This window comes from Peromyscus eremicus, chromosome 17, assembly GCF_949786415.1.
Source record: "Peromyscus eremicus chromosome 17, PerEre_H2_v1, whole genome shotgun sequence".
Taxonomy (NCBI): Eukaryota; Metazoa; Chordata; class Mammalia; order Rodentia; family Cricetidae; genus Peromyscus; species Peromyscus eremicus.
Window position 1 is genome coordinate 15,051,142 of NC_081433.1, and position 17,518 is coordinate 15,068,659.

General features: G+C 47.1%; 1 protein-coding gene and 1 long non-coding RNA gene across 2 annotated transcripts in view; one reads left to right on the forward strand and one right to left on the reverse strand.

Moving 5' to 3' along the window:
- Positions 1-3,221: 3,221 nt before the first annotated feature.
- The window catches only part of Ikbkb (inhibitor of nuclear factor kappa B kinase subunit beta), a 59,326-nt gene continuing 45,029 nt past the window's right edge, over positions 3,222-17,518 (reverse strand). The window contains exons 13-22 of the mRNA XM_059244296.1: positions 16,159-16,282; positions 15,437-15,588; positions 15,230-15,291; positions 13,428-13,537; positions 12,131-12,180; positions 11,941-12,040; positions 11,594-11,741; positions 7,494-7,621; positions 4,868-4,958; positions 3,222-3,932 (exon numbers count right to left, since the gene is read on the reverse strand). Coding sequence (XP_059100279.1) covers positions 3,879-3,932; positions 4,868-4,958; positions 7,494-7,621; positions 11,594-11,741; positions 11,941-12,040; positions 12,131-12,180; positions 13,428-13,537; positions 15,230-15,291; positions 15,437-15,588; positions 16,159-16,282 — 1,019 coding nt within the window. The 3' untranslated portion in view covers positions 3,222-3,878. The remainder of the gene's footprint in view (positions 3,933-4,867; positions 4,959-7,493; positions 7,622-11,593; positions 11,742-11,940; positions 12,041-12,130; positions 12,181-13,427; positions 13,538-15,229; positions 15,292-15,436; positions 15,589-16,158; positions 16,283-17,518) is intronic.
- The window catches only part of LOC131894123 (uncharacterized), a 28,200-nt gene continuing 13,937 nt past the window's right edge, over positions 3,256-17,518 (forward strand). Inside the window, exon 1 of the long non-coding RNA XR_009374849.1 lies at positions 3,256-3,516. This is a non-coding gene — a long non-coding RNA (uncharacterized LOC131894123). The remainder of the gene's footprint in view (positions 3,517-17,518) is intronic.

Genomic DNA, 17,518 nt, shown 5'->3' on the forward strand with positions numbered 1-17,518 from the left:
TTTCTGTAATGGCTGTATTAGTTTGCACCTCTAGTAGCCATGAAGAAGTGTTCCTCTTTTACCACATCCTCTCCAACATCTGTTATTAGATTTCTTGATGATTGCTGTTCTGACTGGGGTGGGATCTCAAAGTAGTTTTTTTTTTTAATTTTAATTTTTATTTTGCAATACAATTCAGTTCTACATATCAGCCACGGATTCCCTTGTTCTCCCCCCCTCCGGTCCCCCTCACCTTCCCCCCAGCCCACTCCCCATTCCCACCATTTCCCTGATGACTAGGGATACTGAACACTTTCAAGAATATTTATTGGCTTTGTACTTTTTTGTTTGTTTTGAGACAGAGTTTCTCTGCATAGCTCTGGCTGTCCTAAAACTCACTGTGACCAGGCTGGCCTCAAACTCACAGAGATCTGCCTTCCTCTGCCTTCTGAGTGCTGGGATTATCTCTGTAAGTTCAAGGGCAGCCTGTTTTGCAGAATGAGTTTCAGGACAGCCAGGGCTGTTACACAGAAAACGCTGTCTCCAAAAAAACCAAAAAAAAAAAAAAAAAAAAAAAAAAGTTTTGTCCCCCCCCCCTTTTTTTTTTTTTCAAGACAGGGTTTCTCTGTGTAGCTTTGCACCTTTCCTGGAACTCACTCTGTAGCCCAGGCTGGCCTCGAACTCACAGAGATCCACCTTGCTCTGCCTCCCAAGTGCTGGGGATTAAAGGCGTGTGCCACCACCGCCCGGCGCTTTGTACTTTTTAAAAACCTGTTGATTCAGTTCATTAGACTATTTCTTGAATGACAGTATTATTTCCTTGGTATTTGGTTTCTTTGTAAATTCTGGATATTACTTCCTCATCTAAAGTATAACTGGTAAAGATTTTCTCCCTTCTGTAGGCTGTAGGCTTTGCTGATAGTTTTTCTTGCCATGTCAAAACATTTTAATTTCATGTCGTCCCATCTGTTGACACCTGGGTCTAGTTCCTACGCTATTAAAGTGTTGTTCAGAAAGTTCTTGCCCACCCCAGTATTTTAAAGAGTGTTCCCTACATTTTCATCCAGGAGTTCCAACAGTTCAGGTTTAAATCAATGTCTTTCATCCATCTTGAATTCTTTTCTGCACAAGGTCAGAGACGGGAGTCTAATTTGATTCTTCTTGGAGTGGAAAGGCTCTCATTTTTCCACCGCATGTCTTTGATTAAGAAACAAAAACCAGCCAGGCATGGAGGCATGACTAATTCCAGCATTTGGGAGGCAAGGGCATACAAAACCTGCTGTGACTGTGGTCCAAGGAGGCAGCCAGTTTGGAGGTGTGCATGTGTTAATGGTTTTGGAGACCAAGAAGATGCAAGTTGAGGGGATCACAGATTGTTTCTCCCTGGTTTCAGAAAGCCGCTGAGGCAAGACAATGTGTAGCAGGGTCAGTGTGTGCGGGGACATTGCGTAAAGTTGGAAAGGAGACGTTGTGTTGGAGATTCCAGAGCCATGAGATACTTGCCAACAAGAGCTGCATACATACAGAGTGGAACAAACCCATGTGAGCAATGTCTATTACAGAAAGCAAAGTTGGAGGGGCCAAGCCATCTAAGTCCTTAGAAATCCAAAACCCCAATAACAGACACGGAGCCACAAGGATTGGACATTTGCCCTACTGGGGTTCTGTGGTGATATATTGTGTATCAAATAAAGCTTGCCTGAGGATCAGAGGACAGAGCCAGCCACTGGATAAACATAGAAGCCAGGCAGTGGTGGCACACACCTTTAATCCTAGCACTTGGGAGGCAGAGATCCATTTGGATCTCTGTGAGTCCAAAGCCACCCTGGACGACATGAAATTGATTCAGTCTAGGAGAGAAACAGAGCCAGGCAGTGGTGGCACACACCTTTAATCCCAGCACCTGAGATCTCATGCCTTTGCTACCAGTATTTGGGAAGCACATAAGCCTTTAATCCCAGCACTAGGAAGGAAGTGAAATAGCTGGGCGGAGAAAGGCATATAAGGTGTGAGGAGACAGCACTGTGGGTGTTACTACCCTTGGGCTGGTGGTCCTGGGTTCCATAAGAAAGCAGGCTGAGCAAGACGTGAGAGGCAAGCCAGTAAGCAGCACCCCTCCACAGCCTCTGCATCAGCTCCTGCCTCCACATTCCTGTCCTGACTTCCTTTGATGATGAACTGTGAGGTAGAAGTATAAGCCAAATAATCTCTTTCCTCACCCACTTGCTTTTTGGTCAGAGTTTCATCGCAGCAATAGAAACACAAACTAAGACATTGGCCTTTTGGGGAAACAGAAGTAACCCTTGAATTTAACTTTGTCATAAATTATGATGGTCTGGTGACAAACTTTCCAAATCACTGCTTTGGGTTAATGTCATTTTCTTGCATAAAGTTTTCCTGTGACTCTTAATTGCTTATTAAGCCACAGCTCTTAGCCCAACATTCATTCCCTTCCTAAGCTGATCTCCTCCCATCCTTTCTGGTCTTATTCCCACTGCGCCCTTTCCAGGGTTTCTAAAATCATGCTTTGACTCCGGTACTTCTGGATGTTAGTAAACACTGAGCGCACATGAGGGGCGGGGCTCTGTGGTCAAATGACATTACTCACGGATGCCTTTACGTTAGCTAAAGCCAGCATCTTTATTATAAGTTTTCAGATGGTTTACGAGTGGACAGTATGATTCTCTAAGAAGCAATTAAAATGTGAAGCCCCTTCTGAACACGTGACCATTGGCGCTTCATGCTGTCTCTGTGGTGGCCACTTGGACTTCCTCTGTTCCAAAACTTTGTTTATTCTCTAACCAAATATAGCTGTTTATGATAACCTGAGACTGTTTTGCTTTTATATATACACACACACACACACACGTGCGTGTGCACACACACACACACACACACACACACACAAGTTTTGTTGAAATGGCTCACCATCTAGATATACGCTATTTAATTTTACAAAATTTTCTATGGTGTTGAATTTTGAGCTCAAAAGAACTAGTGATGGTATATTGTAGGAAAACACATTTGAGACTAGAATATATATATATATATATATCTGAGTAATGTTACAAAAATATAGAAACTATTTATAAAATACACCATTTTAATAATGCTGCTAGGTAACGTAAGAGGCAGCAACATCCCATCCTACACACACGCACACTTGTGCATGCACACTCCTGACAGGTACGGAGGAGTGGTAGAGTGTTCCGCAGAGCAGTAGATGGCAGAAGCCCTCTATCGTCCTTTCGTCTCCATGACAACTGATGCCAGGTGATCTTTGGGAGTCAGGAGAGGGCAGCTGCCTTTCCGTTCTGCCAGGCTCTGTAAGTGGCTCACTCTGTGGCTTAAAGGACCAGGAGAGCAGGGAGCTTGGCATCACCACAACTCAGTCAAAGGTCATTTGCCACAGCGACCAGCACAGGAAGCAGAAAGAATATTTACCAGCAGTGAGGTGAAAAGAAGAAAGTCGGGACCATCGAACTTATGATGACAAGTCCAAGAGAGGCTGGATCCAGATGAAGCCCGAGCTGTAAGGTGAGGACAGATGGGCAGGGCAGGTCTCCCTCCCATCAGTGGTCCAAAGGGGACAAGTTGGCTGCTGTCTGGAAACACTCAGGATGGACATTTGCCATATGCCGTGTGTGGCAAACTATTCAGAGCTTTCTTCTTACAGCAGAGGAAGCAGCGAGGAAGGTTTGCCACTGTGAATGCCTGTAACTGGCACTTCCTGTGCTTCTGGGGTAAAGGAGGTCCGTTGTGTAGACGGGGCCAGCAGTAGGCTGCTGAGGGCAAACATCACAGCTGCTGAGAGACTGCGATTTCGAAACATCTGGGTGCGGGAGACACCAGACCATCATCACATCCAGAGCCATGGGGCCAGTCCGTGGAAACCTCAGTCACAGGCTACCCCTTTCTTCATCCTCCATCTGTAACCAGCTCCAGTCTAGAGTCTGAAAGTTAACAGGCACATTAAACACTCAGTGGCCCGGCCGTCTTTCCTCTTCAAGAGGCAAGCAAGCAACACAATCTAGAAGTATGTTTAAAACTTTATCAGCATCAATCCTGGTACTACAGGGCACCTTTGAGCCGAGTGAGTTATATAGTCAAACATGCAGCAGATTTCCTTTGGACTAGCTGAAGTTCCTGGAACTCTGTGCCTATGGGACGTGGAGGTCGTTTTAGTACTACCTGCACAGTGGAGAGTTCATTTTTACACACTCACTGCAGGTAGATGGTACTCATCTCAGCTATCTGTTTCCATGCCAACCGGAAGAGGCTTCCCTTCTCTCTGGTTAAAGTGCAAGCAGGTAGTGAGGTAGAAAGCAGCAGGAGTTAGGAAGGCTCACCACTGAGACCTGTGAGCAGTTAGAGATGACGGCTGACCGCAGGTTCTTCTGATCCCCCCAGAGTCAGAAGTGAAGCAGTTAGTAACGACTGCCGTAGCAGGAAAGGCCAGTAGACAGCTGCTATCATTGGCGCTTTGTCCGAAAGTCCCTGAATTGTGGCTAGATTTTCTTCAGGTCAGTTTCCCTGACACTAGTACTGCCTGTGGCTAACCCGTGAGTCCCTGAGCCATGAGATGACAGGCTCCTCTTTTGTCGTGGAGGCCCAGCACAGTGCCAATCACATACAGATGGTCTGCAACCGTCCCAAAGATCGAGAAGGGGCTTCTGGGAACCCTGCTGCCACCTCATCGGGATTCAGTCTCATAAGGGTTAGGATAACGAATGTACATGGCGTTTCTAAGCATGAAATAATTACAAAAGACTTAAAAATGTATGAGTCCCTGCCCAGCCAAGGCTGACACCAGGTCCCTTCTCCTCCACCCCTCTTTTGCTGCAGAAGGGAAGGGAGTGGACAAGCTGGGGTCCCCGAGGGTTGTTACCGTGAAGCTGTGGTCTTGCTCCTTCACGGTGTCCTGCAGCGTATTTTCTAGCCGGGTGCAAAGGGCGTGGGCTTCAGCTACCAGCTCCTCACTGAAGACAATGATCAGATCACCAGAACAAGGTTGTCAGGATCTTACCAGAGCCAACATCCTGCTTTAGAATATGCTAGAGAACTCTCATACTGTTTTAAAAACAATGTAGGAATGACTTGGGTCTTAATGTACCACATCACTGATCAGTGATTTCATGTGTCTAGTTAAATACTTTACAGATGCTTAGATCCCAGAAGAGACAGATAACACGGCTGAAAATATGGAACAGGAAATAGATCTTCATATAATAAAAAAGCAAAAGACTGTTAAATCGGATTTGTTTTTATTTTATGTGCATAGGCGTTTGCCTGCGTGAATGAATGTTTGTGCACATTGTACATGCAGTGCCCATGGAGGCCCAAAGAACCCATCAGATCCCCTGGGACTGGGGTTACAGATGGCTGTAAATTGCCATGTGGGGGCTGGGAACTGAACTTAGGTCCCCTGCAACAGCAGCTAATGAATGCTCTTACCTGTTGGGCTGTCTTAGCCCCAGGACTTCTTTTTGATTCACATATAACCAAATTTCTTTCCAAAGTGCCAAAATCTAAAAATGTTCCCATCACCCGTGTTCTGAAGGTTTTTTTGGGTGGGGGTGGGGGTGGGTTTGGGGAGGAAGAGTGCTGGGACTTGAATCCATGCTAGTCAAGTGCTCTCCACTGAGCTATAGCCCCAGCTCAATTTTTGAAATGGATAATGAGCTTCCACAGTACAAAGTTCAGGGAAGAGACTACATCTAGACTCAATTTTCTAGTCTTTGTGGCAAAGGGGCAAACCAAACAAACCCTGTCCTTTTCCAACCACAGCCGTGTGACGCAGAGATAAGACAGTCACCCCATCCCTGCTCATACTCATAGGCTAACCTCTCTGAGCACTGGAGATATCACTGGAGGAAAAGGACCAAGAGACGGAGTCCCAGACCTCCCTTCTCCTTCACATGTGACCTTCGTGTGGGAGAGAAGCAGGAGTGCATCCATAGGGCTCTTAGCTAGGCTAAAGGCTCACGTCAGCTCTGGAGATCTCTGAGAGGTCCAGGACCCAGTGTCTGACCTCCAGAAGTTTACAAGAGATGGGCGAGTTAATTAAGACTCCACAGTAACATACAATTAAATACCGAAGACTATACTCCCTAGGATCAACAATGAGAGTTTTCAAAACAGCTTTATTGTTGTGTAATTTGTTATAGAGTTTGCCTGTTCATTCTGTAACAACCCTATGGCTTCAGCATATGTAGAGCTGCACAATCATCACGATTGATATCTACTTACAGAAGTGTTTTGATCATCCCCCAAATAAACCTTATACCCATTACCAGTCAGTTCATGCCTCCCCACACTCACTGCCGGCCATCATCCACTTCCTCCCTATACTGCAAGACTTACCAACAGGAACTGCTTTAAGAACCTGTAACACAGGGGGCCCAGTATGCAGAAGAAATGAACAATAGTGAGTGTGAAGGCCCGGAAGCAGTGTGCCTTGCAGATAGAAATCACAACTAAGGCCACCTGAGGAAGGCGGGTCTGTCTGGTCAGGGAGCAAGTCTTTGTACTTCAGTGCACAGCAGAACCGTCAGATCTGCTGGGTACCACCCCAATTCAGAGGGTCTCCAGTGGGACCCTACAAACTATTGTTATTGTTGCTGCTGCTGCTGCTTCAGGTTGGACTAGACTAGAGCTGTACTTGACAACAGGCTAACCCAAGAACCACACTGAGGTGTTCACAAACGCTTTAAATAGTTGAAACCTGATCTAGAATGGAGAAGAAACCCACTGTTGTTACTGATCCAACAACTTGGTCGGAATGTCACCCCAGGTCAACAGAAGACTTGGCTGGAAATTAAGAGGCAGGAAGCAAAAGAGGAGCTAAAAGCCTTGCCAGAGAGGGGGTCTAGTGTCCGCCAGGAGAAAAGAAGGTCTGTGAAATGGGTCAGCAGGTAAAGGCACCTGCGGCCAACACTGGTGACTTGAGTTCAATCCCCAGGACCCACACGGTGGAAGAAGGGAACCAGTGTTCACAAACTGCCCTCTGACCCCGGCAGTGTGCCTTGGCACACACTCCCACACACAGAAATGAAAAAAAATATATAAAAATTTTAAAAAGGGAAAGAAAAGAAGGGCTGACTGGAGGATGAGGGAGGTACTGGGTGGGGACAGCAGCCCAGTCTCTGGACGGAGGGGCCTGAGAGGCCTGAGAGGGAGAAGGCCAGAGACTCAGGTGTGACGAGGAAGGCACACCTGAAGTGGGGTTTAAAGAACAATTAGCATCCATGTACAACATGACTAACCATTTCCACATTCTCGCTAAACAATTTGTCATCGAACTCTTGGACAGGGAAACTAGTTAGCAAGTGACAAGGGACTTTAGGAACAGAATTAAAAACCATGCCTGTGTCCCCAGGACCTGGCAACCACCAGACAGAGAAGCACACACAAGATCCTCAGGCGGAAGGGATTGGTGACGAGCATGTACATCCACTCTCTCCCCGTGTGCCCTTGAATGTTACGCTTGGCACTGTTAAGCAAGCACAGCTTACCTTTTCTTGGCTGAGTCAGATAAGCTGTCACAGGCACTGGACGGCTGGGACATTAGCTGACCAGGGTGACTAAGCCGAGACACATTCATGCTATCTGGGCTTCCACTGACTGGACCTCGAACTTTGCTCTGAATGACAATAAAAAAAGATAATCAACAAAACTATGGGGTCAGTGGGCTGGGGAGATGGCTCTCAGGCTACCCAGGCCCTTGTAGAGGATCTGAGTTTGGTTCCTAGCACCCACACTGGGTGGCTCACGAATGCATCTAACTCCAGTCCCAGGGGCATCCGATGCCTCTGGCCTCTCAGACATCTGCACTCATGTGCATGTACCCACATGCAGACACATGCATACAATTTAAAATAAATCTAAAAGAAGAGGAAGGAGCTGGGCAGTGGTGGTGCATGCATTTAATCCCAGCACTCAGGAGGCAGAGGCAGGCAGATCTCTGAGTTCGAGGTCAGCCTGGTCTACAGAGCGAGTTCCAGTTGAGCCTCTGGCCACTCCTTGGCTAGGTTACCTCATACAGTCTTCGCTGTTCCTGCTCTTTCATCACTTTAGCCAGAAGCTGTTTGGCCCTACCCTCAGCCCTCAGGGTGGAGTTCCTTTCTGGCTCCGTCCCCTCCCCTCTGGCTAACCACCAAGGTCCACCCTCAACACCTTTTACATCAGCAGCTCTGTGCTGTTCTTCACCCATCTGCTGCACCACCGGTGGAGACACACGGACACCTGCTTTCTCCATTTCTACCCTAGGCATGCAAGCTTGGAAGGTCATTCCATACAGACCAGCTTCCATAGCTGGGGTAGCCTACTCCCCACAGGAACCCCTCAACTCTTCTCACTGAAATGCCTTTGTCTCTTCGTGCTGAGATTTGACAGTGCCGCATTCTGTCACTAGCTACCATTTGAGAGATATCTCCTGAAGTGTCGTCATTAGGAAGGGAAGAATGACCCCTTCAGGTTTTCTCTATGCTCTAAGAATAAGGGGTATCCCACATAAGCCAGTACAAAACAAAACAAAAACACCCCATCATTTTGTATCTTGCTTCTATAATAAGTCACCTCCTCTTTTCTGCCCTTTTGGGTTGTTTTGCTATCTGAGGCAGGGTCTTACTATGTCATCCAAGCTAACCTTGAACTTCCTGCTCCAGACTTCCAGGGGCTGGGATCACAGGTGTATGCCACCACGCTAGGTTCTCTCTTTGCTCTTGAAGCTACTAATGACTGACTTTTCCTTTGACATCGTCTCTTTCTTCTTGGTATCTTTTCAACAACAGGTCCCTCTCCCAGCAGCTCCCGTATGCCAAGGCATGCTATTACAGGCTCTCCCCCTTTGGCCAGATTTTCTTTGTTTTACTTTTTCTCCCTTAGTAGTACCATAGCTGCGTTACAATAGTGTATACATGTTCACAAGTGTGTGTGTGTGTGTGTGTGTGTGTGTGAGAGAGAGAGAGAGAGAGAGAGACAGAGAGAGAGAGAGAGACAGAGAGACAGAGAGACAGAGAGAGAGAGAGACAGAGAGATAGACTGACACAGACACAGACAGAGACTGAGAGAGAACAAGCAAGTTCACATCTTGGAATAAATCTAACCCAGGCAGTGAAAATTTTTAAATAAATTGAAGAAACTTAGAAAATGGAAAGACCCCTCCGTGCTCACAGTTTGATAGATAATTTTGAAAATAGCTATATTACCAAAATCACTTATATATTAAATGCAATCCCCATCAAACTTCCAAAAAGAGAAATAGACAAAACAATCTCCAACTTCATACAGAAGCACAAAGAACCCCGATTAGCAGGAAAAGTCCTGAGGAAAATAAGCAACGCTGGAGTTACCACAAACTTAATTTCAACTTACCCAGGTGAAGCAGCACAGTAATAAAAACAGCACGGTACCAGCACAAAAACAGACTCACCGGCCAACAGGACAGACAGAGCACCCAAGCATAAATCCACCCAGCTCCAGACATCTGCTCTATGACAAAGATGCCAGGAACAGTCAGGGAGGAAAGGCAATCTCTTCAACAAACGGTACTGGGAGAACTAGATGTCTATACAGAAAAATAAGATGGGTCCCCGGATCTCATCCTACACACACACACATACACACACACACACACACACACACACACACACACACACACACAGCAACTCCAAAGGATCAAAAGCCTTAAGATTTCAAACGATTAGAGGAAAGTATAAGGAAAATATTTCACAGGCACAGGCAAGGATTTTTTTTTTTGCAAAGAACTCCAAGTGCTCAGGAAATAACAGCACAGATTGGGTGTATGGCATTGCATGAAACTAGAAAACTTCAGCACAGCAAAAGAAACACAACTCATCTGACAGATAATTAATATCTAGAATATATAAAACTGAAGACCAAGAAATCCACAATCCAATGGGCTAATGAAATAAACAGACAGTTCTCAAAAGATAAAATACAAATGGCCAGTAAACGCAGGAAGAAATGTTCAACATTACTAGCTATTAGGAAAATCGAATTAAAACTACTTTGAGATTCCAGCTACCCTAGTTAACAATGGCAGTCATCAAGAAAACAAGTAACAGCAAATGCTGGCAAGGATATATACAAAAGAGAACATTTATACTCTGCTGGTGGAAATATGCAATTGGCTACCATGGAAATCAGTATAGAAGTTCCTCAAAGAAAGCACAGTAGACCTACCATAGGAGTATACCGTAACTCCTCAGAATTTAGCTGAAGGACTCCCAATGAACACACTAAAGAGACTTACACAACAGCTTTATAGTACTAGTTACACAATAGCTAACTTATGGAAACAACTTAGGTTTCCAACAACAGAAATGGACAAAGAAAACGTCGTACATAGACACAATGGAATTTATCCAGCCACAAAGAATGGAATTATGTTTGCAGAAAAATGGGGCTGGAGACAATCTTATTAAGCAAATTAAGTCATTAGAAAGACAAGTATCACGTTTTCTCCCATTTGTGGAGCCCAGAGTCTATACAGTTGTCTAAAATATCTACGCATGGCATAAAGCAGAAGAGAATGAAGGAAATAAGAGGGTGAGAGTGAAAATGGAAGACCAGCGGATTATGGAGGAGGAATACATGGTCACAGCACATTAGATCTTTGTATGCAAATGTCTCCATGAAACCCAATTGTTATGTACAATGACTAGACACGAACTGAACATTCAAAAGGAAAAGGTGTGCAGAAGAAGGTCTGGGCTACAGTCGGACAGCAGCACAGACCTGGGTGAGGGCCAACCAGTGCTGAGCAAGAGATGCCCGTTCTGAGTCCCGGAACCTGCAAATGTGGCCTTCCAGATAGGATTACGGCCCCGAGATCATCAGGAGTTTCAAACTCAGGGACACCTCTCTTTATCTGCCCCCTAACACCTTGACAGGCTTCACAACATAGCTTAGGCTGGCCTGAACTCACCATCCTCCTGTCTCAACAAGTGCTGGGATTATAGGTGTGCAACCTGTGTGTGTGTGTGTGTGTGTGTGTGTGTGTGTGTGTGTTGCTAAGGACTGAATCTGGGGCCTTATGCATGAGGCAAGCATCTTTCTGCTAAGCTTCATTCCTATTTTTGAATGTGGTTTTGTAAGAGACATTCAGATGAGGAACACTATTGTCCCCTGAAGACACAGACACAAGGCTTGAGCCACTAAAGTAGGGGTGGGGAGGGGTGGAGGGTGGGGTGGTGGGGAGGGGTGGGGTGGGGAGCGGTGGCTCTGCCCTTTTTTTGCTTTTTTGAGACAGGGTTTCTCTGTGTAGCCCTGGCTGTCCTCAAACTCAGAGATCCGCCTGCCTCTGCCTCCCGAGTGCTGGGATTGAGGGCGGGTGCCACCACCGCCCGGCGACAGCTGGGTTCTTAACTTCCGGCCTCTGAAGCTCTGAGAGAGCGATGTCTGCTGTTTGGAAGCTCTCTCCCTGCGGTAATGACAGTAGCCACGTGGGGAAATAAAAACACCTCACATAACCCTTCCCTTCGGGAAGCCTCCCTGCCCACTGTCGTGCAGAGCTGAGGGGCGTGCGCCTCCTCGGAGGGCAGTGGCAGACACGGGAGAAGCCTGAGAGGATGGAGCCAAGGTCACTCACACAGGCGATCTTCAGGAGGTTCCAGAGCTCCTTCTGCCGCTTCTCCTGCAGCCGGACTACAGTCTTCTCGTCATCATTCATAAGGCTCACCACCTCTTCGACCTTGGGCAGCAACTCCAGTGCCTTCTGCTTACAGACCACGGTTTTACTGTAAAGAGTAAATGAGCCACACTCCCTGAGCGCTGGGCTGGCACAGCGTTGCTCCCGACTACTGTGGATCCTATCGGCAACCGTAGAGTGTTTTTTCACTGTGTAGGCAAATCAGAGCAGGAGCGCCCATCTGACTGACCCTCGGCTTGGCTGTAATTCCACATCTTGTCCTGGAGCAGCAGAGAGGGAGCACCTACCTGAGCTGTGTGTAAATCACTCGCACTTTCTTCTCGAAGCTTTGGATCGCCTGAAGTAGCAGCCGGACCATTTCCTGACTGTCACCGTCTGTCCTCTGGTCTGCGGAGGAGAGTGGCATAGTTCTCCTGGCCTCTGGGGTAGACCAGTGTCTCAGAGACAAGACGAAGGGCCAGCGCCACATCCACCTACCTCTTGGCTTCTCCCTTAGTCTTCTGTAGAGCTCCCTCGCCTGTTCCTCTCTGGAAGAGAGAAAAGGCCCATCCACGACATGTAAAGAACTAGTCTGCTAATTCTTTCCAGCAGAGCCGCTACTTTTTAGACAACTGGTCCCATGTTCTCAGTGGGAAAAAGCCTGCCAGTTTGGGCACTATTCATAAAACCCAAATGCCCCAAACAAGAGCGAACTTAAGGATTACATTCCTTCTCTGCTTGGCTACAGGAGTGATTCAAGGTGCCATTTTTGGACCTGACTAAGAAAATACTTGCCCTCAAAAACGTTAGGTCCAAAGCTAGATATAAACTCCTATCTCTGCCTTTGATGCAGGCAAGAGCGTCAGAAGGCCAATCCACCCTGGTTGCACACACATAGCCTGCGCACTCTGGAAGCTGAAGTAGCAGTGTTTCCGTGAACTTGAGGCCAAGCTTGGCCATCTAGCAAGCACCAGGTCGGCCAATGCTATATAGTGATACTCTGCTTTGAAACAAACACAGGGTGGGGGTAGGAGAGTACGACACACAGGACAGGATGGGACGGGGAAGGGACAGAGACAGAGAGGAGATTCTTATTTGGAAACTTGAAAAAAGTAAAGGGTTAAAAAATAAGATACAGCGGAGAACAAATAGTTCTTTATTTTCAGATTTCTCACCCTAATAATTCTAGTAAGAGCATCAGGGGACACTGATCACTCCAGGTGACAGAGCCCTTGACAAGCTGACCCCCCTGCCTGGAAGGAACCCTTCTGTCAGCACAGGGCTGCATGCTGGGTGCTCCAGGTAGGGTGGATCTGTGTGGACGCCTGGACCCATCTTGGACACTATGCCAAACTTCTGGACTCAGCAGGCTCCTCCCTCTATTCTACTTCCTGCTCTGGGAGCCACACCTAGACAAGGGTGGGCTGGATGATCGGGGATGTCTGCTGTCATGGGAAAGCTGCGTGCGTGTGTGCGTGCATGCGTGAGTGCATGTGTGTGTGTGCGCGTGTGTGTATTTCACAGCCTTTAAAGGTTATTGCTTCTGAAATGTGTGGTTTGAATGGCTCCTTACACACTGTGAGGTCACTTTTCCTTGTCATTTGACAGACCTGATTGCCAAGGTGCAGTGTGACAGCCATTTATCTTGGCTGATCCCAGGGAATGTGCCAAGGTGATACATCAGGAGACATGCCCCACAGAAGGAACCTCCTGAGGCCATCCTAACACATCAGAAACTCTACAGGGGGTCAGTGTGCTCTGGGGAACAGTGCAGTCCCTCCCTGGTGGTACTCACAGGTCATCCAGAGTGCCCCCCTGCTTCCGACCCATCGGGCTCCTCTGTAAGTCCACAATATCAGTCTGCAGGGCCATCATCTTCTCTACCAGATGCTTCACGTCGTCATCCTGATGGAAAAGCTGTGCTCATGCCAACTGATGTGAAAAGGGCATCCTGGCATGAGCGATGTGCTGGGGCTGGCTGGGGGGACCCTCCTACCCCACAGGAGACCCTCCTACCCCACAGGAGACCCTCCTACCCCACAGGAGACCCTTCTACCCCACAGGAGACCCTCCTACTCCACAGGAGACCCTCCTACCCCACAGGAGACCCTTCTACCCCACAGGAGACCCTTCTACCCCACAGGAGACCCTCCTAACATACAGAAGACTTTCAGTTGTTTGGCTAGAAGGAATGAGGGCTGAGGAGTAAGATAGTCTTAAGTTGGATCTCATGTCTACCACTGTCTAGCTCAGTTAGGGGACCCTCAGTAGTCACTTAACTGTAAGCCACAGTTTCCTTCCACAAAACCACCTCTAATCGGGCTTAACTGCAGGGTTATAAATGAGAGTAAGCGCACATCTGGCAGAGAAGATGCCCAATGCATAGTACTTCGTCTTCTCTAACTGGGTCTACCCGAAAGCAGGTGCTACAGCTGAGTATCAAATTGGCGAGGAAGACACACACTACTTCAGGATCAGACAAGGTTTTTAAGATTTATTTCTGCCTGTGTGCATGCTGGCATGTGTGTGCCATGGTGCCTATATGTGCGCAGGTCAGAGGACACTTTTAGGAGTGGGCTCTCTCATTCTGCTGTTGGTTCTGACACATTGTGTACTCCAGGCTAACAGCTGGCCTGTGAGCTTCCAGGCAGTTCTCTGGTCTCTGCCTGTCAGATTGCTGTAGGAGTATGGAGATTACAGATGTGTGCTGTTACCAGCTATTTAAAAAGTAGGTTTTAGACATCAAACTCAAGTCAGTAGGCTTACTGCAGCAGTAAGCACCTACCCACTGAGCCATTCTGCTGGCCTCGGCTCCACATACCTGTAAGTGTGCATTAACCCATTAGGTCTCACTTAGAAAGTCAGGCACTTAGTCACACAGGCCAAGTCCCTATCCGGTGCACAGGAAATGAAGACAGGAAAAACTTTGGTATGCAGGGTCTTGGATCTGCGCACGATGCACCAAGTTACACTTATTCTCTGACCTTGTGAAAAGGGGTTTTCAGTGGCATCTAATGTACACTATCCTGAGAGTTTCTGCTTAAACCCTTTCTTCATTACAGATTTCATGTTTCAATGAATTCAAGCAGAAACCTTTGTGAAAAGGGAGTATGGATCTCCCATCCAAAGCCCATTTTTATTTTATTTTATTTTTTTGGTTTTTCAAGACAGGGCTTCTCTGTGTAATTTTGGTACCTGTCCTGGATCTTGCTTTGTAGACCAGGCTGGCCTTGAACTCACAGAGATCTGCCTGGCTCTGCCTCCCGAGTGCTGGGATTAAAGGTGTGTGCCACCACTGCCTGGCCAAAGCCCATTTTAATAGCAGGTGGCCTTGGCTTTCCCAAGGGCATCTGACATTTTGCTTTTTTCCTAAATCCGGACAAACTCTGCCCAGCTCTCAAGTCTGGTCACAGCAGGGCTCCCTGCGGCTACTACCCTTGTTCCCTTCCAGCAAATCTGGCTAAGGTCAAAGGATGTGGTGAGGAAACCTTCAGTTTTGACAAAGCAGCTCAAACCAGTATTGGATAAGAAAGTGGAAAATTGTAGAACAAAGCTCCAGCCACAGCACAAAACAGAACCCTAGGATGGGTCTCCTACCCGCCCACACAGCTCCACAGCCTGTTCCATTTCCTTCCAGGCCAGCAGCAGTTTTTCTGATGCTGGAAAAAAAAAATGAAAAAAAAAAAACATCATAAAACCAAAACAGAAGTTAAAAACTGAACTATGAGAGGACAGAGAAACTTCAGGACGAAAGCAGCAGAAGGGAAGAGGGAGTGTTTTCAGCTCCCTGCAGAGCACACTCACTGATCCCAAACTCAGTCTGCTCTCTGTACTTCTCCAGGTCGATCTGGATGCTGGTTTTAAAGAAATCCAACTTGGCCTTGAGCTGCTGCGCCATGGAGGCCATGGCGTTCTTCATCTTGGAAAGGCAGCTGTTGTTCCGAAGGAGATTCATCCTGCAAGGATAGTAAGAAACAGAAACAGAACCTTGGGACACACTTGGCATCTAAGCACACTTCCTGTATAGCAACAAAACCCTCTGCTAAGAGAGGCTTGGCCGTAATCACCAGCAGTCACTGCTTACCAAAACAGCCTCTTAGAATTGTAAGGACAACTTCCTAGCCCGCACCAACACATAAAGGTCTATGCCAACGTTGGAACTAGGTATAATACTACACAGAGCCCAATACACTGGTCCTAATTGGAGACTCCATCAGCAAGTCCCCTGCACACCAGTCAGGGCAGTGTCCTTCACCCAAGGCTAACTAAGCTTCTCCAAGCTCCAGATCCCACAGAGATGAGCTGCCAGGCCCAAGTTCTGCATTCCTGCCCCATTTGCCAACCCCTGACCTTAGCAAGTCCAAGGGCCGCCCTCCAGCCAGGCCACCCAACCACTCCCTCTCATCCAAACCAGAGTCTCCTCCTGTCCCTCCCTAGAGTTGCTTCTGGATCCCTGCCTCAGCCACCTCTCCAGAGCCAAAGCCAACAAGCCATTTTAAATACACGAAGGAAAACCGGCACCGTACATGGCCGCTCGCTGTCCCTGCTGGAGCCGGTTACAGTCTTCCTTCAGTGTCTGGATGCTGTGCCAGACCTGGCCCCACACTTTCCTCAGCTGGAAGAAAGAGAGGTTCCGCTTGGGCTCCTGAACTGGAAACAAATAGTTGTCAGAGAGTACCTCAGCTCCAGGGAACCACATCCTGGCCCACAGCATCGCTAATATTTTTAGGGTTATATAATCACTATACTGGGTATTATGGTTCACATTAGTTTAAACATTTCGGTGTTCCGTTAATAGTATAGACAGCCAGCAAAAAGCTACCACCAATTTGATCTGAAGAAATCCCATGAGTCAAGCACGGTGACACACACTTGCAATGCCAGCACTTGGGTGGCCAAGGCAGGACGTTTGCTGGAGTCTGAAGCAGGCTTTGGTTACATAGTTAGTCCAAGGTGGGCCTGGGCTCTGGACCACTTGGAGACATCATCACAAGTGTACACGCCCATATATTTAACAGATGCGCTTATCGTCACCACATTTGGAACTGTGTGATATTTTCATGAAACATGAAAACACACCATCAGGTGAGATGCCTCAGTGGGTAATGGCTCTTGCCACACAAGCCTAGTGACCTGAGTTCAGTCTTTGGGGCCCACATAAAGGGAGAAGGAGAGAACTGATCCCACAAAGTTGTCTTCTGATCTCTACATGTGTGCTGTGGCACATATGCCCTCCCCACAATAATAAAGAAATTAACTGAGCAAGTACTTTAAAATGTAGCACTAGCCAGATGTACTAAAAATGTTTAAAAAATCGAGAGGCCTGGGAGAACTCTGAGAGATTGGATCTTTGATTTGTTTATTCTAAGTTTGTATCTGTGAGGCAGGGGGCCCAAAAATGGGGGTAGGTCCATTATTAAAATGTCCCCCAAACAATCATGCAATGGAATACTGTACAGTGTTCAAAACAAAGCAGTTCTGTGTGTCCCAATATGAGGAAGAAGAAAAGAATATACTGAGTGAAAAGGCAGCTACAGAACAGTGCATATTTAGGTTATCATTTTTTGAGGGGGATGCACAAGTGTTTGATAACAGCAGTTTTGCTGGAAGGCGAGCTTACTGGCTGGAGACTAGAGCTGAAGTGTTTTCTTTTCACTGTATATCTTTTTTTAGGAGGTATCTTTTGAAGTTTTGAGTTTTATTTTTTGTATCATGTACATACATTTTTATTTTTATTTTTTCGAGACAAGGTTCCTCTGTGTAGTTTTGATGCCTGTCCTGGATCTCGCTCTGTAGCCCAGGCTAGCCTCAAACTCACAGAGATCTGCTTGGCTCTGCCTCCCGAGTGCTGGGATTAAAGGTGTGCACCACCCCTGCCTGGCCTTA